The sequence below is a fragment of the Triturus cristatus genome, chromosome 5_1 (assembly GCF_964204655.1).
Source record: "Triturus cristatus chromosome 5_1, aTriCri1.1, whole genome shotgun sequence".
NCBI lineage: Eukaryota > Metazoa > Chordata > Amphibia > Caudata > Salamandridae > Triturus > Triturus cristatus.
In genome coordinates, this window is record NC_140587.1 from 172390839 (window position 1) to 172408517 (window position 17679).

At 49.2% G+C, this 17679-nt stretch overlaps 1 protein-coding gene and 1 long non-coding RNA gene across 2 annotated transcripts in view; both read right to left on the reverse strand.

Moving 5' to 3' along the window:
- The window catches only part of LOC146830569 (uncharacterized), a 424622-nt gene extending 417606 nt beyond the window's left edge, over positions 1-7016 (reverse strand). Inside the window, exons 1-2 of the long non-coding RNA XR_014961165.1 lie at positions 6956-7016; positions 6764-6806 (exon numbers count right to left, since the gene is read on the reverse strand). This is a non-coding gene — a long non-coding RNA (uncharacterized LOC146830569). The remainder of the gene's footprint in view (positions 1-6763; positions 6807-6955) is intronic.
- A 3087-nt stretch (positions 7017-10103) lies between these two features.
- On the reverse strand, positions 10104-15130 carry LOC146830570 (uncharacterized). Its single transcript, XM_085603758.1, has 3 exons — positions 15096-15130; positions 14350-14414; positions 10104-14200 (listed from the first exon to the last, which is right to left on the reverse strand). Exon 3 carries the CDS (start codon positions 11631-11633, stop codon positions 10104-10106), a length of 1530 nt encoding a protein of 509 aa, XP_085459884.1. The 5' UTR covers positions 11634-14200; positions 14350-14414; positions 15096-15130.
- Positions 15131-17679: the final 2549 nt, after the last annotated feature.

The following is a 17679-nucleotide window of genomic DNA, read 5'->3' on the forward strand; positions in this document are numbered from 1 at the left end:
CCAGACAGGATGATGTGTATTGGGGCTGGGTGGGAGCACACTCAGAGTGCTTTGAAGTCCTGCACTGGGGGCACATTTGGTGTCCATGTGCATAGTCCAGCTCAAACCGGTTCAGGGGCTTCCAGCCCCTGCTCTGGCGTGAAACTGGACAAAGGAAATGGGTGTAGCCACCCTTCTTTCCAAACCCTCCCACAGGTGGGTCCCCAGAGCTAGTCCAACCCCTTCCTTAGGTATAAGTAAGGAACCCCTGTAACCAGAACTTTAGATATCCCTGGATGAAACTCTGACGCTGAATCCAGGAACATCGACGCTCTACTAAAGACTAGAGGACTGAAGAAATCTCCCTTGGGGCCAAGGAGTGACTCCCCTGCTTGACAGGCACCAACAAAGCATTTTGCCAGTCTGCATCTCCGAAGCTCCCATCGGACTCCGAAGTATTTGCAGCCCAGGAAGAGGATTTCCAGACATCTCAGAGGCCGACCCGAGTCCCCAGCAAAGCTGAGACCCGCAGCCCTCGTGAGTAGCGTGGAACCGGAACTCCTGGTCACCATACACCTTTGCAAGTGCCTTGACTTCTCAACGTCTCCTGAAGTCGTGCTTGGGGTTACTCGTAGCCCCTACCTCGAGCAGAGAATCCACTGAAGATTGTTGGCCTAGTCACCCCGAGTGACCCGTGGGCCGCCATTTTGTATTTCCTCTTGAGGTCCCTTCGTGATCCCTGGTCCATCGACTGGCGGGTCCTTGTGAAGGCAACTTTGATTTTCCTTGTACTTTTCTGGTTGCTCCAGATGTGCCCTGACTCCCAACCAAATGGTGAGTCCCTCAGACCTTACTGGTCTGCACTGAAGCATCTTTCTCCTTTCTGCATGGGTTGCAGTTGCCAAGGCTTGTTGTGTCCAATCGGGGCACCGACACTGCAGCACTTGACATCCTATGTGGGACAGCTCAAATTCAGCTCCTGGTTGTCCTTGACGCCTCCTGGTCCTCGTGGCTGAAGAGTCAAGCTTCACCTTCTTCACCTGAAATCACCCGACTTCGGTGGGCATCCGCCTATCGTCCTCCTGGCCACTGGTAAGTGACCCAGACTCTGTCCCCTCTGCTTTCAGGTTCTTCTCGACTTCAATCTAGGCTTGAATCTCTTCGGACACTTCTCATCGTCCTGGCAGCAGCACTTCTTCGCCAGCTCCCATTGAAAACGACGACGCGACCCGACACCATTAGACACCTATGCACCCGGCTTCCCTGGGTGAGGTAACACGAGTACTCCGGTGCTCCGGTTGGTGTTGACCCTAGAACTTCCTTAGTCCCAAAGGGTTTGGTCCTGACTCACTTCTAAGTGTCCCTAATCTTTAAAACCCTAACCGTGACTTTCCCCATAGAAGCTAATGGGAGCTCGCGGCTGTGTTCTCACACTGCACACGGCCCCCGTGGGTCCGCTGTGTCACTACCTTGAGTGGTTCCTTGGGGTCCCAGCAATCCTACAAGCTGTAGGCCTTGTGTCTAGTTAAGTCATGGTTCTTATACCACTATTTTAGTATATGGTTTGGCTCGCCCCTAGAGCCTGGCGTGTATTTGTGCTATTTTGCTGTACTATTTGAAGTGTAACTTATGTGTTTTGACCTCTAGCCTCATAAAGAGACTAGGAGGGTGTGTTTAGAAATAAATACATATATTTTATATATATACATGGTGCGGTTGTCTTTCATTTAGCCATTGAAGAGATTATAGACTGGTAAAACAAGCTGCTTTACATTCCTTCAAGACTTAGCCTGAAGGCTGCTCTCCATAGCTACCACTAGGATAGCTTTCAATAAAGGTTGTCTTTAACCTATCATCAATAAGGGGTTGTTTGGACTGGTACAGGGTGCCCACTATAACTAGTGGACAGCATATACCAGGCCAACTTCTCACACATGAGATCAGATGTAAGGGCTGCTTGGTGCCTGTAGAAGCATGTGATCGGATGTGAGGACTGGTTGGCACCTGTAGAGGAAATAGATCAGATGTGATGGCTGCTTGGTGCCTGTAGAGTCATGAGATCGGATGTGAGGACTGCTTGGCACCTGTAGAGGCATAAGATCGGATATGAGGACTGCTTGGCACCTGTAGAGGAATGAGATCAGATGTGAGGGTTGCTTGGTGACTGTAGAGGCATTAGATTGGATGTGAGGACTGCTTGGTGCCGGTAGAGATGTAAGATTTGATGTGACCACGGCTTTGTACCCGTAGAGGCCTGAGATTGGATGAGAGGACTCTCCATCACCTGTAGAGGCATGTGATCAGATATGAGGACTGCTTGGCATCGGTAGAGGCAGGAGATCGGATGTGATGACTGCTTGGTGCCTGTAGAGGCATCCGATCGGATGTGAGGACTGTATGGTGCCTGAAGAGGCATAAGATTGGATGTGAAGACTTCTTGGCACCAGTAGCAGCATAAAATCAGATGTGAGGTCTGCTTGGTGCCTGTAGAGGCATGAGATCGGATGTGAGTACTGCCGGGTGCCTGTAGCGGCATGAGATCAGGTGTGAGGACTCGTTGGTGCCTGTAGAGGCATGAGATCAGATGTGAGGGTGGCTTGGTGCCTGTAGAGGAGTAAGATCGAATGTGAAGACTGCTTGGCACCTGCAGAGGCATGAGATCAGATGTGAGGTCTGCTTGGTGCCTGTAGGAGAATAAGATCAGATGTGAGGACTGTCTGGCACCTGTAGAGGTGTAACAGCGGATGTGAGGGCTGCTTTGCACCTTTAGAGGTACGAGATTGGATTTGAGGACTGTTTGGCACCTGTCGAGGCATGAGATAAGATGTGAGGACTCCTTGGTGCCTGAGGCATGAGATCAGATGTGAGAACTCTCTGGCGTCTGTAGAGTCATGCAATCGAATGTGAGGACTGCCCGGTGCCTAAAGAGGCGTAAGATCAGATGTGAGGACTGCCTGTAGCGGCATGAGGAGAGGCAGGAGATCGGATGTGAGGACTTCTTGGTGCCTGTAGAAGCATGAAATCGGATGCTAGTACTGCCTGGTGCCTGTAGAAGCATGAGATTAGATGTGAAGGCTGTTGGTGCTTGTAGAGGCATCACATCGGATGCGAGGACAGCCTGGTGTCTAAAGAGGCTTAAGATCGGATGTGAGGACTGGTGCCTGTAGCGGCATGAGGAGAGGCAGGAGATCGGATGTGAGGACTGCCTGGTGCCTAAAGAGGTGTAAAATTGGATGTGAGGACTCTCTGGTGCCTGTAGCGGCTTGAGGAGAGGCAGGAGATTGGATGTGAGGACTGCTTGGTGCCTGTAGAGGCAGGAGACGGATGTAAGGACTGCTCTTTCCATTTCTCTCAGCCAATCTCACATTCTGTTATGCTTCTTTGAATAGATTACAGGGTAGTTGGTGCTCCCTGGCACAAAGTAATGTTGGTGCTGTTCTCCATGGCATTGAATGTGAAGGTACAGGGGTGTTGCAGCACCCCCAAAATAACTGAGCGGAAGGCGAATGAGCAGTAAAGACGCCTTTACATTTTGTATTTATCTTGTCATGTCACGTTTGCTGTGCGTTCAGAGACAGAGGCCAAGTGTCAGGCCATGTCATCTGATTAATTGCTGTGTATTCTTCCAACATGTCACTGACATATCCTTTTCTTTCTCTGGCTGCTATTTTGGCAGATTTTGTAAAGTGAACTATCAGACTATTTTGCCAGGGGACAGGAAGTGTGAAGAGAAAGGCTGTAGGAATAATATTTTTCCTAACACACAACAAAATGCAAATACCTGTTCACAAACTGTAAAAATATTACAAAATATATCAGCAGTTGGGAAAGCAAAAATGAAACTATTGATGAGTTACCAACGCTTACGTTAGCGGGGTAAGTGATCTGCACTTCCTTTGGAAATCATGTCAACGACCTCAGGCAGTGGTTCACTGGACCACCCCAGAAGACCACTGTCTATCTTACCACATGGGAACCATTTTGGGCCTCATTTATGGCATTTTGGCATCGGGCAGCACAGCAAGAAACCTTGCTGTGCTGGCCTGCACCAAAGAGAAAGGGCAGGAATGCACTGCATTTAAGCAATACGGTGCATTCTGTCCTTTCTGCCTGTGCTGGACCATATTGGGAGCCTAGTGCAAATGTAGGCAAACTTGCACCATGGTGCAAGGGTGCCTCAGTTGCCGGCAGGATTGTTTTTGTGCAGGAAGGGGCAACTTCCTGCACAAAAACAATCCTAAGAGGCGTTTTCTTCTTTCCATGTGTTCTGCAGAATGCAACACACATGGAAACAGGAAAAAAACGAGGAGAAATTAAAGTATTTCTCCTCGTTACGCCTCACCTCGGGAGGCATATGGATTTTACACTTCCTCTGGTTACCATCACTTTGTAAATCTGGGGCAGAGTTAAATTCCATGGGTGTTGCATGGGAAAACCCACTGCAAATCCCATGGAGTGCCTACCGGGCGCAGAGTAAGGCGATGCAGCGATTTGCACTGCGTCGCCTTTCTCATGATTTATGTGGCCACTTTAAGCCACGCAGGGTGGCTTTGAGTGGCTTCATAAATCTAGTATTTCCCTGCATCTCGAGGGTGCCACTTTACGTTGTACAAAGTAATGCAGGGCTCTCATGAGTAAGCTCCTGTGTGTTTTTATAGCAGCACCTGTGCCTCTAATTTACACGGGCTCTTTTAAACAAAAATGTTTCCCATTTTTCCATGAGGAAATGGAGGCTTGCTGTCTCTTGCAGGCCTCCATTACTGCATTGACGACCATTCATAGAGAGTCGCAAGTTGCGACTTGCCTAATTAATCTGCATTAGGCAGGTCATTATAGAACCCTTGCAAAAGACAATATGGAAGTCGCCTCACAAACTGTATTCCCATTTGCAAACCAGTCGCTGCACAAATTGCACATCTCTGTTAGAAAATGGCAATGATACATCAGACCACTTATTGCTCCTAGATTGGCATTCCCATACCTTTCCAAGATGGATGCACATCTGCGTCTCACTAGCATCCATCTTCAGCCCAGCCCACAAACAAATTTCTTCATGTAAATATGATTTACGCACACAAATGGTTGGTATTACGAGTGCTCACAAAGAGAACCTTGCACTCTTAAGTAATTTTACTCACGCAAAATGGTACCTGACTGTGGTATGTATGATATTATGTGTAAGTGCCATTTAAGTAGCCCTGGGCAGAGTTGGCGTAGTGCCACTACACGGAGTTCCACAGAGGTATGGAAATAAGTCTGTCTGCCCGGGACAGGGTCCCTGGTGCCTGGGGAGGCTCTCCCCCCCTCCCTGGCCTGTCTGGGTTCAGAAGCTGGGACCGGTTCCAGGGCCTGGGCTCAGGCAGACCCTGGGGGGCAGGAGCCCACATCCTGTAGCCAGCCGAGGGTCTGGGTTCCCGTCCCGGGAGTCCATCAGGCCAGGGCAGACCTCCCCCACCTCGCCTGCATGCCAAGGTGCCTGCGGGCCCCAGGTCAGAGTTCCGTCGGGGCCCCCTCCTTGCAACCCCATGCCTGAGACCCAGTTATGAGTCCCAGGGTAGCAGAGCCCCCGAGCCCTCCAAAGGGCAAGCGGTAGCCCTCCAGCGAAGGCTCGGGACGGGCATATTGGCATTCTTCGGGCCCGGCCATCTGGTCGCGCCTTTCCCCTCGGCCATCTGGTCTCACACACTGCGTTCCAATGGGGCGACCAGCTGGCCGGGCTGCCCTGGAAGTCCTGATGAGGGCTTGTTTGCCTCCCCGATCCCAGAAAAGGGCTCCAGGAGGTCGGGTGCCCCCGCGCCCTGGGTCCCCTCTGTCACTCAGTGCTCACAGGTTACCAGAAAGAAGTGCAGCTTGCCTCCGGATTACTAGGTACAGGGTATGCCAGAATCGCTCCCAGGCTGGCGGTTCTCAGTCAGGGACCAGATAGGCTAGGCCCAGACAACACCTTCCTACTGCCCGGGGCTCCCTCCACTTGCCTGCCGTATGGCAAAGTGCCCGGGATGGGCTCCATCGGTCCTGGGCAGTCCACCCCTGGGCGTCTGGGCCCGAGAGCTCTGGCTGGGTGCTCTCACCCCGGGCTCCATCCCACGCCCTGGGCCCAGGCAGCCTTTGACAATAACTTCCAAAAGGAAAAAGGGTCTAAGGGAACAGTTTAACGACCAAAAACCAGTTCAAATCCCCTATGCCATTACATTTGAAAAACCAACTATGAACTGGTGGTCACACAAGAAAAACTAAAATGAGGAAAACAAGAACTGATGAACAGCAACCAACAGTGAGTTTCTGAGATCTATAAGCAAAGGTAAGTATATAGAAAACAGGAACAGAGACAGTTCAATTGGATTTCCATCAACTGCCAAGAGAGGCCCGTGTCATCACTTGGTCATCCTTAGGTCTTGTTACTACTCCTCTAAGCCTAGAGGCAGACGTAGTAGCCAAGATAAGAGAGAAGGTAGTAAAATGCAAGTCAGAGAGAGAAAAATCGACCAAGATCGGCCATATGTATTTCATGTGATGGAAAACAACTGTGTAAGAAATTGCAGTGCAAGTGTGAGTTAAAAAAGGAGTTGGGAGGGAGAATTTTTTTTAATATGTATCTCTCTGCCAATCTGGTTAAAAAGCGTGTAGCGGCAACTTTTAATAAATAGGTTGCATTACATTAGGGTCGACTAGTTTCAGCCAGAAGGAATTATGTTCCCGGCTTTCTTCAGGACCAAATTATAATAGCTACTGCAATGTTAGTGATGAAAAAAGAGAAGTATGACAAGTTGTCAGACAATACAACCTGATACAATTAGACCTCTGGACAAGTAGGGTGTATTTCACTCCTGTTGGAAAAAGTAAGAAAATACATACATGTAATTGGATGTATAGGCTGCACTTAGTTTAAGTATTCCTCAAAATTATAATTTTCTCTCAATGTGCACAATGACTGTACCATTAAGTGTATCCTGTATGTGGAGAGCGGCAAACTCACCTTACTTGTGTGAGTGTCTGACCTCACCTCACCCGGTATCCAACTCAGGTAAAGGAGACCCCGCCCTGTAAGCATTAATCATACAAGGCAAATCAATCTACAGACACATAGATCAACAAGGTATATATGAGTTATTCAATATCTTGTTATGTTAAAAAGAGCGATTTATGATAAAGTTCTAGTCATGAGTTTAATTCTATAGAGTAGCCCATAGGGTTTCAGATAGACAGCAACTGTTAAAGTCTGGGATTAAGGGCGACTGAGTTAGAAAAGCCCTTGTTAACTCATTTAGCATTGTTCTAACACAATGATCTTTGCTTGACTGCAATGTACCCCAAAAGAAGTCCACAGTTAATGGGGGCAAATGGTGTGTAACTAGTTATGCAAAGATCTCTCCAACCCCAACGCCGGTAACAACGACATCACCCCATCTCAAGACCTCTGTAACTCCCTCGCCTCCTACTTCCACAACAAGATCGCAGACATACACAACAGCTTCAGCACACAACCGACGCACCCCACGACCGCACCAACGCCCCCCACCACCACCCTCCGCGCCTGGACCCCGATCACCACCGAAGACACCATCCGTACGATGAACTCCATCCACTCCGGATCTCCAACCGACCCCTGCCCTCACCACGTCTTCAACAAGGCCAACACTGTCATCGCACCCCATCTGCGGGATATCATCAACACCTCCTTTGACACCGCCACCTTCCCGGAGAGCTGGAAGCACGCCGAACTCAGCGCTCTACTGAAGAAACCATCAGCGGACCCCACCGAACTCAAAAACTACCGTCCCATCTCGCTCCTCCCGTTTCCGGCCAAAGTCATTGAGAAGAACATCAACAAGCAGCTGGCCGCCTTTCTCGAGACGAACGGATCCCTCTACCTCTCGCAGTCTGGCTTCCGGGCCAACCACAGCACCGAGACCGCCCTCATCGCAGCCACTGATCACATCCGAGCCCTGCTCGACAACGGAGAAACAGCGGCCCTCATCCTCCTGGACCTCTCCGCGGCATTCAACACTGTCTGCCACCGCACCCTAGTGCAGCGCCTCAGCAACGTCGGAATCCAGGAGAAGGCACTAGAATGGATCATCTCCTTCCTCGCCGGTAGGACACAGAGAGTCCGCCTACCCCCGTTCAGATCAGAAGCCTCCGAAGTCATCTGCGGCGTTCCTCAAGGCTCCTCGCTCAGCCCCACCCTCTTCAATGTCTACATGAGCCCCCTTGCGGCCATCGCACGCCATCACAACCTCAACATCATCTCCTACGCCGACGACACCCAGCTGATCCTCTCCCTCACCAACGACCCCGCCACCGCCAGAGCCAACCTACACGAAGGGATGAAAGATGTAGCCAAGTGGATGATGACCAGCCGCCTGAAACTGAACTCAGACAAGATGGAAGTTCTCATCCTGGGCTCCTCTCCCTCCGCCTGGGACGACTCCTGGTGGCCCCCCGCCCTGGGCAGCGCACCCAAACCAACAGACCACGCACGCAACTTGGGCTTCATCTTGGACTCCTCCCTCTCCATGACCAGACAAGTCAACGCTGTCTCCTCGTCGTGCTTCAACATCCTGCGCATGCTACGTAAGATCTTCCGGTGGATCCCCACCGAGACCAGGAAGACGGTCACCCAGGCCCTCGTCACCAGCCGACTGGACTACGGCAACGTCCTCTATGCCGGAACCACCGCCAAGCTCCAGAAGAGACTCCAGCGGATCCAGAACGCCTCGGCAAGACTCATCCTCGACATCCCCCGACACAGCCACATCTCCGGACACCTGAGAGACCTGCACTGGCTCCCGGTCAACAAGAGAATCACCTTCCGTCTCCTCACCCACGCACACAAAGCCCTACACAACCAAGGCCCAAGATACCTCAACAGCCGCCTCAACTTCTACACTCCCACCCGCCAGCTTCGATCGACCAGCCACGCCCTCGCCGCCGTCCCCCGCATCCGAAGAGCCACCACAGGAGGAAGGTCCTTCTCCTACCTGGCCGCCAAGACTTGGAACTCCCTCCCGACCCACCTCCGCCTGACCCAAGACCACCTCGCCTTCAGGAAGCAGCTCAAGACCTGGCTGTTCGAGCAATAGCGGACCCCCCCTCCCCAAGCGCCTTGAGACCCTCAGGGTGAGTAGTGCGCTATATAAATGTTTTGATTGATTGATTGATTATGCACGTAGCAATAGATATCGTGTTCGTATGCAATATACCCATTATACCAAACGTATATTACAGTTCAATGTCCGGTCACTGCTCTGGAAGAGAGACACGTGTTTGGACACGCGATAATAGCGACCAGTAAAATAGCCGCCGTAAGGTGTCCAGGTAACAATTGAGTCTACCTCATATTCTAAAAAAGGGGGTCTACGTATTTTCACACATTCGTTATTACGAACATACTGAGACACGTAACTCACGTAAAGAAGATTTGGGCAGGTAGACGCTCCAAACGCTATCTATTCCCATTCCAAGCTACATCGTGTGACTGCGTTTGAAAAGGAAACCATACAAAAGTCAGCCATTAACAACGCTCACCTCTCCGTCGGTGCCTCGGTCCCTCCTGAGTTTGTGGGAGGTACCGAGAATGCAACCGGCGAGAGTTTATGCGCCAGCGTGTCACATGACTCGGCGTGCTGCGTGTCTCCAATGTGCACGGTGATGACGAAAGAAGACTACAGAGTTACATCACCACAGCAGGAAATAGTAGTTCCCAAGTAGTCTAGTGGTGTACCGGCTCAATAAAGAGTTACAAGTCGAACAATATGGATAATTTAATTTATCACGAGTGTCCCTCAACCAATATGCATAAGAGTCAACATGAGAAAGAATGTGTTCAAAATATGTAAACTCATTATGCGATGGTGGAAAATGCAGAGTCTAGCCGAATTCAGTAAATACTCTCATATTAGGCAAGTAAATGGCACATCGGATGAAAGTAATGCCTTTCTCTATATTTGTTTCTTCATTCGTGTGATCACCAGTAAACTCATGCGGCGGAGGAAAAAGCAGAGTCTAGCCAAATTCAGCAAATACTCTCATATCAGGCAAGTAAATGGCACATCGAATGAGAGTAATGCCTTTCTCTATATTTGTTTCTTCATTCATGTGGTCACAAATCGTTTTCAGGCTAATTATAAGAGGGTCCAAGGAATTGAATCATTCAGACCCTTTGTATCACTTTGAAGTCTGAAAACCCAGCGTTGTTCTTTAATGAATAAAAATCTAGCTTTGTCACTGTTGTGGGAGGGTATGAAGGACTTTTCCAATACAGTCCAGGAGAAATCATCTGCCTGGTGATTGAACTCCACAAAATGCCTAGTGAGTCTTGTGTTTGCCTTTCTGCATCTAAAGGTGCTCTTGTGTTCGAGCATCCTTATTTTGACCTTGCGCGTCGTCATGCCAACGTAATATAAGTGGCATGGACATTGTAGCAAATAGATGAGGTTGTCACTATTGCAATTTGTAAGGGTCTTCTGGGTCCAAGGTCTGGTCATGCCTAAATCTAGAGTTTTTGATTGTTTTGTTTGTGGGCAAATTGCACAGTTGCCACACGGGAAGTGCCCCTGGACTGATGGAAGGTCCCATAGGGTGCCTATTCTCCTAGGTTCTTGTTCCCTGGTTTGTGTGTGTACTAATCTGTCCCTCAAGTTGGGTCCTCGTTTGAAGGCAAACAAAGGCAATGGAATCCTGAGTTTACAAGTATTCAAAAAGCGCCAGTTCTTACGGATGCACTTCTGAATACCATTCGTGAGAGTGCTAAAGGTATTGACAAAGGTTAGACGGCCTGATGGTGGTTTGTCTAGCCTTTTCTCTAGTAGAGCATCTCTATGATTGTTGAGGGCACGTTTGCGTGCATTCTTAACAAGCCTCTTGGGATAAAGCCTGGCCGAGAGTTGGTCAGTTAAGGCATTAGCATGGTGTTTATAGAGATCCGTTGTTGAACAGTTACGTCTCAGACGTAAAAATTGGCCATACGGCAGATTATCGCGTAATGCCTTCGGATGTTGGCTGTCGTACCTAAGCAATGAATTGCGGGCCATGGGTTTGCGGTACAATTCACTACTCAGTCCCGTTTCTGTTGCAAAGATTGAGAGATCCAAGAAGGCTATTCTGGATTTATGTGCCTCCAAAGTGAATTTCAAAAACGTGTTCCGTGCGTTGAGCCACACTTGGAAACGCTTGACAGATTCTAGGTCACCACGCCACACCACAAAGATGTCATCGATGTATCTCTTCCAGAGTCTAATAGACTCATGGAAGGGATTCTCTTCGTTCAGGACGTGATTCTGTTCAAACTTGTGAACATAGAGGTTCGCTAGGGACAGTGCAAAAACGCTTCCCATGCTGGTACCCGAGACTTGTAAAAAGATCTTATCTTCAAATCTGACGAAGTTCTCTTTCATGGCTATATATGCCAAGGCCATGATGAAGTTCACAGGAGTGATGGAATTGAGTTCTGTCTCTATCAGGATGGAAGCAATGGTATCTTGCGTTTCGTCTTGCGGGATGGAAGTATACAGTGATTCGACATCAAATGAAACCAGTAAATCTAAATCTGGGTCGAAATCAACTGTAGGGAGAAGACGTAGCACGTCTTTCGTGTCCTGAGGGTAGGTGGGCATCTGGCTTACCAGTGGTCTGAGGAAAAAATCAACAAACATTGAGAGAGGCTCCAGCAGAGAACCGATCCCTGAGATGATAGGCCTGGTGGTCTTTGCGTCTTTTGTATTTTAGGAAGTGTATAAAAATACGGCATGACCGGGTGGGTGGTTTGTAGAAAAGCCTTCTCTTGAGATGTTATCCACCCTTCATTTAGTGCTTCCTCAACTTTCAGTAATGATTCTACCAATCCTCTCCTTAGGATCTTCTTTCAGTGGTTGGTAAAACCTCCTGTCATCTAGTTGGCTCAAGCACTCTGCCCGGTATGCTTGAGTGTCTAGTATCACTATGGCGCCGCCCTTATCAGCAGGTTTAATAGTGATTCCTCTATCCTCTGTCAAAGTACGGAGTGCAATCTGTTCATTCTTTGGCAGATTGCTGTAACCAATTCTGTTCTTGATACATAAGGTACTGATCTCGTCTTGAACAGCTCTCTCAAAAGCAAGAACTTGAGGCGGAATAGTGTGTATGGGTGGATTGAAGGTCGAGCGTTTTCTTAAACCTGTGTTGGTATTGTCCGTAACAGGCTCTGACTCATCTTTGTCTTTGAAAAAGTGATAAAGGCGGATTTTGCGAAAGAATTTAGCAAGTTCACATTGAACTTGAAAATTGTCGCCTGCTGATGTCACCACGAATCCAAGTCCTTTATTTAAGACTGTTTCCTCGGCTTGAGTAAGAGTTTTATTACTCAGATTAATGATCAAATCTCCTCTGGGTTCTGTTCGGATGTTTGTGGGTTCTGTTTGGACCTGCTCCGGGTGTTGATTTGTGGGGCAGCCAGAGGCGGTTGTTCGTTCCAATGAACTTGGGCTTGCCGATTTCTTCTCCTGCCCCTTGTTCTGCCTTGGCCTACCCCTAAAAAAGACTGGTTGTTAAAGTCTTGTGGGTACATCTGATAGGGTGCATTAGGTGGTTGAAACTGTTGTGGAGGGAATCCCCATGGAGTTGGAGGCCACCATTGTTGAAAATGTGGCATTGTATAACCCCTCCAGGGCCGTCTCATTCCTCTGCCTCTAAATTGTTGTTTGTTAGTTGCAGGAGTGTCAGAGTCACTTAGGTTATCTTCAGAACTACTGCCTGAATAGGTTGACCCATATCTTTTGCCTTTCTTATTGAATTCGACTGGTGTGTAACCCTCACTAGTATAGGGATAGACTACTTCTAATTTGAATTTAGCCAGGTCCTTCTTGAACTTATCAATCTTTGAAAGAAGGATAGCATCCTTAAAGTCTTTGTTAGATTTGTTCGTCTCATCTTGCTGTTTTTTAAAAAGAGTGCTGGTAATAGTTGTTTTAATTTGTGCCTCGGTAACTTGTATCTCAACCAGGATAGCGTCGGCTGCACGCTTGGCCGTACTGATAATGAGAATCAGCCAGTCGTGCGTGCAGCGCCAGGCTATCAGTGACCAATCTTTAAGGAATTTCTTATCTTGAAGAAATAATCGAGGAACATTAGTCACGATCAGGCCTGGAGGTGCACAATTGCTACGTAAGTACTCCGCCATGATCGCACCATGAATGACTGTGCGTGAATGGGATTTCTTAAGAATCAACACTTTATCCCAATCTTCCACATTGGGAGGTGTGGAGTTGGAGATATTACCTAAGATGCTAGGTGTGGTATCTAGAATGGACTGATCATACGTAAGCCCACTAAATTCTGCCATCTGATTGGCGAGATGGAAATGGGAAATGAAAGAAAACAGGGTGTCAGTATAGAAAAATATCTATGCCTGCTGTGGAGGTTCACCTAGAATGAACAACGACTAGAAACAGATAGCAAAATCACTCAGACGAGTTATCACCTCAAAGTTGATGCTCATAAGTAAAAAGACCCGCAGCTATCAGCTGCTCAAGAACATCGCCAATAACTTCCAAAAAGAAAAAGGGTCTAAGGGAACAGTTTAACGACCAAAAACCAGTTCAAATCCCCTATGCCATTACATTTGAAAAACCAACTATGAACTGGTGGTCACACAAGAAAAACTAAAATGAGGAAAACAAGAACTGATGAACAGCAACCAACAGTGAGTTTCTGAGATCTATAAGCAAAGGTAAGTATATAGAAAACAGGAACAGCGACAGTTCAATTGGATTTCCATCAACTGCCAAGAGAGGCCAGTGTCATCACTTGGTCATCCTTAGGTCTTGTTACTACTCCTCTAAGCCTAGAGGCAGACGTAGTAGCCAAGATAAGAGAGAAGGTAGTAAAATGCAAGTCAGAGAGAGAAAAATCGACCATATGTATTTCATGTGATGGAAAACAACTGTGTAAGAAATTGCAGTGCAAGTGTGAGTTAAAAAAGGAGTTGGGAGGGAGAACATTTTTGAATATGTATCTCTATGCCAATCCGGTTAAAAAGCGTGTAGCGGCAACTTTTAACAAATAGGTTGCATTACATTAGGGTCGACTAGTTTCAACCAGAAGGAATTATGTTCCCGGCTTTCTTCAGGACCAAATTATAATAGCTACTGCAATGTTAGTGATGAAAAAAGAGAAGTATGACAAGTTGTCAGACAATACAACCTGATACAATTAGACCTCTGGACAAGTAGGGTGTATTTCACTCCTGTTGGAAAAAGTAAGAAAATACATACATGTAATTGGATGTATAGGCTGCACTTAGTTTAAGTATTCCTCAAAATTATAATTGTCTCTCAATGTGCACAATGACAGTACCATTAAGTGTATCCTGTATGTGGAGAGCGGCAAACTCACCTTACTTGTGTGAGTGTCTGACCTCACCTCACCCGGTATTCAACTCAGGTAAAGGAGACCCCGCCCTGTAAGCATTAATCATACAAGGCAAATCAATCTACAGACACATAGATCAACAAGGTATATATGAGTTATTCAATATCTTGTTATGTTAAAAAGAGCGATTTATGATAAAGTTCTAGTCATGAGTTTAATTCTATAGAGTAGCCCATAGGGTTTCAGATAGACAGCAACTGTTAAAGTCTGGGATTAAGGGCAACTGAGTTAGAAAAGCCCTTGTTAACTCGTTTAGCATTGTTCTAACACAATGATCTTTGCTTGCCTGCAATGTGTCCCAAAAGAAGTCCACAGTTAATGGGGGCAAATGGTGTGTAACTAGTTATGCACGTAGCAATAGATACCGTGTTCGTATGCAATATACCCATTATACCAAACGTATATTACAGTTCAATGTCCGGTCACTGCTCTGGAAGAGAGACACGTGTTTGGACACGCGATAATAGCAACCAGTAAAATAGCCGTCGTATGGTGTCCAGGTAACAATTGAGTCTACCTCATATTCTAAAAAAGGGGGTCTACGTATTTTCACACATTCGTTATTACGAACATACTGAGACACGTAAATCACGTAAAGAAGATTTGGGTAGGTAGACGCTCCAAACGCTAAATATTCCCATTCCAAGCTACATCGTGTGACTGCGTTTGAAAAGGAAACCATACAAAAGTCAGCCATTAACAACGCTCACCTCTCCGTCGGTGCCTCGGTCCCTCCTGAGTTTGTGGGAGGTACCGAGAATGCAACCGGCGAGAGTTTATGCGCCAGCGTGTCACATGACTCGGCGTGCTGCGTGTCTCCAATGCGCACGGTGATGACGAAAGAAGACTACAGAGTTACATCACCACAGCAGGAAATAGTAGTTCCCAAGTAGTCTAGTGGTGTACCGGCTCAATAAAGAGTTACAAGTCGAACAATATGGATAATTTAATTTATCACGAGTGTCCCTCAACCAATATGCATAAGAGTCAACATGAGAAAGAATGTGTTTAAAATATGTAAACTCATTATGCGAAGGTGGAAAATGCAGAGTCTAGCCGAATTCAGTAAATACTCTCATATTAGGCAAGTAAATGGCACATCGGATGAAAGTAATGCCTTTCTCTATATTTGTTTCTTCATTCGTGTGATCACCAGTAAACTCATGCGGCGGAGGAAAAAGCAGAGTCTAGCCAAATTCAGTAAATACTCTCATATCAGGCAAGTAAATGGCACATCGAATGAGAGTAATGCCTTTCTCTATATTTGTTTCTTCATTCATGTGGTCACAAATCGTTTTCAGGCTAATTATAAGAGGGTCCAAGGAATTGAATCATTCAGACCCTTTGTATCACTTTGAAGTCTGAAAACCCAGCGTTGTTCTTTAATGAATAAAAATCTAGCTTTGTCACTGTTGTGGGAGGGTATGAAGGGCTTTTCCAATACAGTCCAGGAGAAGTCATCTGCCTGGTGATTGAACTCCACAAAATGCCTAGTGAGTCTTGTGTTTGCCTTTCTGCATCTAAAGGTGCTCTTGTGTTCGAGCATCCTTATTTTGACCTTGCGCGTCGTCATGCCAACGTAATATAAGTGGCATGGACATTGTAGCAAATCGATGAGGTTGTCACTATTGCAATTTGAACCCAGCCTTCCCCAGCTTGGCTGGGTTCAGGCGCATAGGCCGGGGCCCTTGGTGGCCCAACGCAGGCCCGTGGGACTGTCGGGCGGGCCCAGGGATGGGTTAAGATCCGCCATGGGCCCAGGTCGGAGGTCCGCCGGGGACCCCCATTCTCAACCCCAGGCCTGAGGCCCAGCTGGGGTCTCCGAGCCCCCAGGACCCAGAGCCCCCAAGCCCTGCATCGGCAGGTGGGTGCCCTCCCGCAAAGGCTCAGGGCGGGTAGATTGGCGTCATTCGGGCCCGGCCATCTGGTTGCGCCTTTCCCCTCGGCCATCTGGTTGTGCGCAATGCTTTCCAATGGGGCGACCAAATGGCTGGCCGGCTTGGAATTCCCGATGAGGGCTTGCCCGCCTCCATGATCCCAGCCAGGACTCCATGTGGTCGGGCGCCTCCATGCCCTGGGTCCCCTTCGTCACTCGATGTGCACGGGTTGCCAGAAAGAAGTGTAGCTTTCCTCCGTATTACTAGGGACAGTGTATGCCAGAACCGCTCCCGGGCTGGCAGTTCTCAGTCGGGGACCAGATGGACTAGGACCGGGCACCACCTTCCCCACTGCCCGGGGCTCTCTCCTCCGTCCCGCCACATGGCAAAGTGCCCGGGACGGGCTCCATAGGTCCTGGGCAATCCTCCCAAGTGCGTTCGGGCCCGAGAGCTCTGGCTGGGTGCTCCCTACACTGGGCTCCGTCCTTCGCTCCGCCATGGGCCCAGGGCCTGTCGGGCGTTCCCCAGCTCAGTTTGGGTTCAGGACCTCCAGCAGGGGCCCTTGGTGGCCCTGGGGTGGAGTGTGCCCTCCCCACCCCTGGGTCCGTCCTCGGGCCTGCCGTGTGGCAGGACGCCCAGGACGCATGCCTTGAGGAGGCCTCCCTTGTGTTAACCGGCCCGAGACCTCCGGCTGGGCTTAGGGGACCGGGCTCCATCCCCCTGCACCACCATGGTCCCAGGACGGTGGTCCTTTGAGCCTGGGCAGGCCTCCCTCCTGGTTTGCCCACCTGTCAAGGTGCCTGGCGTACCCCGGGTCAGAGGTCCATCAGGGACCACCGTTCGCAGCCCCGGGCCGAGACCCAGCCGGGGTCTCAGAGCCCCCTGGACGCAGAGCCCCTGAGCCCTGCGTGGGCAGGCGGGAGCCCTCCCGTGAAGGCTCAGGGCGGGAAGATTGGCATCCTTCGTGCCCGGCCATCTGGTCGTGCCTTCCCCCCTCAGCCATCTGATCGCACGCAATGCTTTCCAATAGGGCGACCAGATGGCCGGGCTGCCCTGGAAATCCCGATGAGGGCTCGTTTGCCTTCCCGATCCCAGACGGGGCTCCAGGAGGTCAGGCGCATTCCATGCCTTGGGTCCCCTCAGTCTTGTGGTGTGCACGGGTTATCTGAAAGGGGATAACCTTCCTACGCATTACTAGGGACAGGGTACTAAACCCCTCTCGGCCTAGTGGTCCTCAACCGGACGGGCCAGGACACCCCACCAGCCCGGGGCTCTGTCCCCCCGCCCAACGTATGGCGTGGTGCCCAGGAAGGGTGCCCGTGGGCCCAGGGAGGCCTCACCTCTGCCTGGGAGCCCAGATGTGGTCCAGAGGCGCCAGGCTCAGTCTCCTGGCCTGCCGCTCCGCCATGGGCCCAAG

Coding starts and splice junctions, on each gene's coding strand:
- LOC146830570 (XM_085603758.1), bottom strand. CDS start 11,633: ATGTTTGTTGATTTTTTCCTCAGACCACTGGTAAGCCAGATGCCCACC.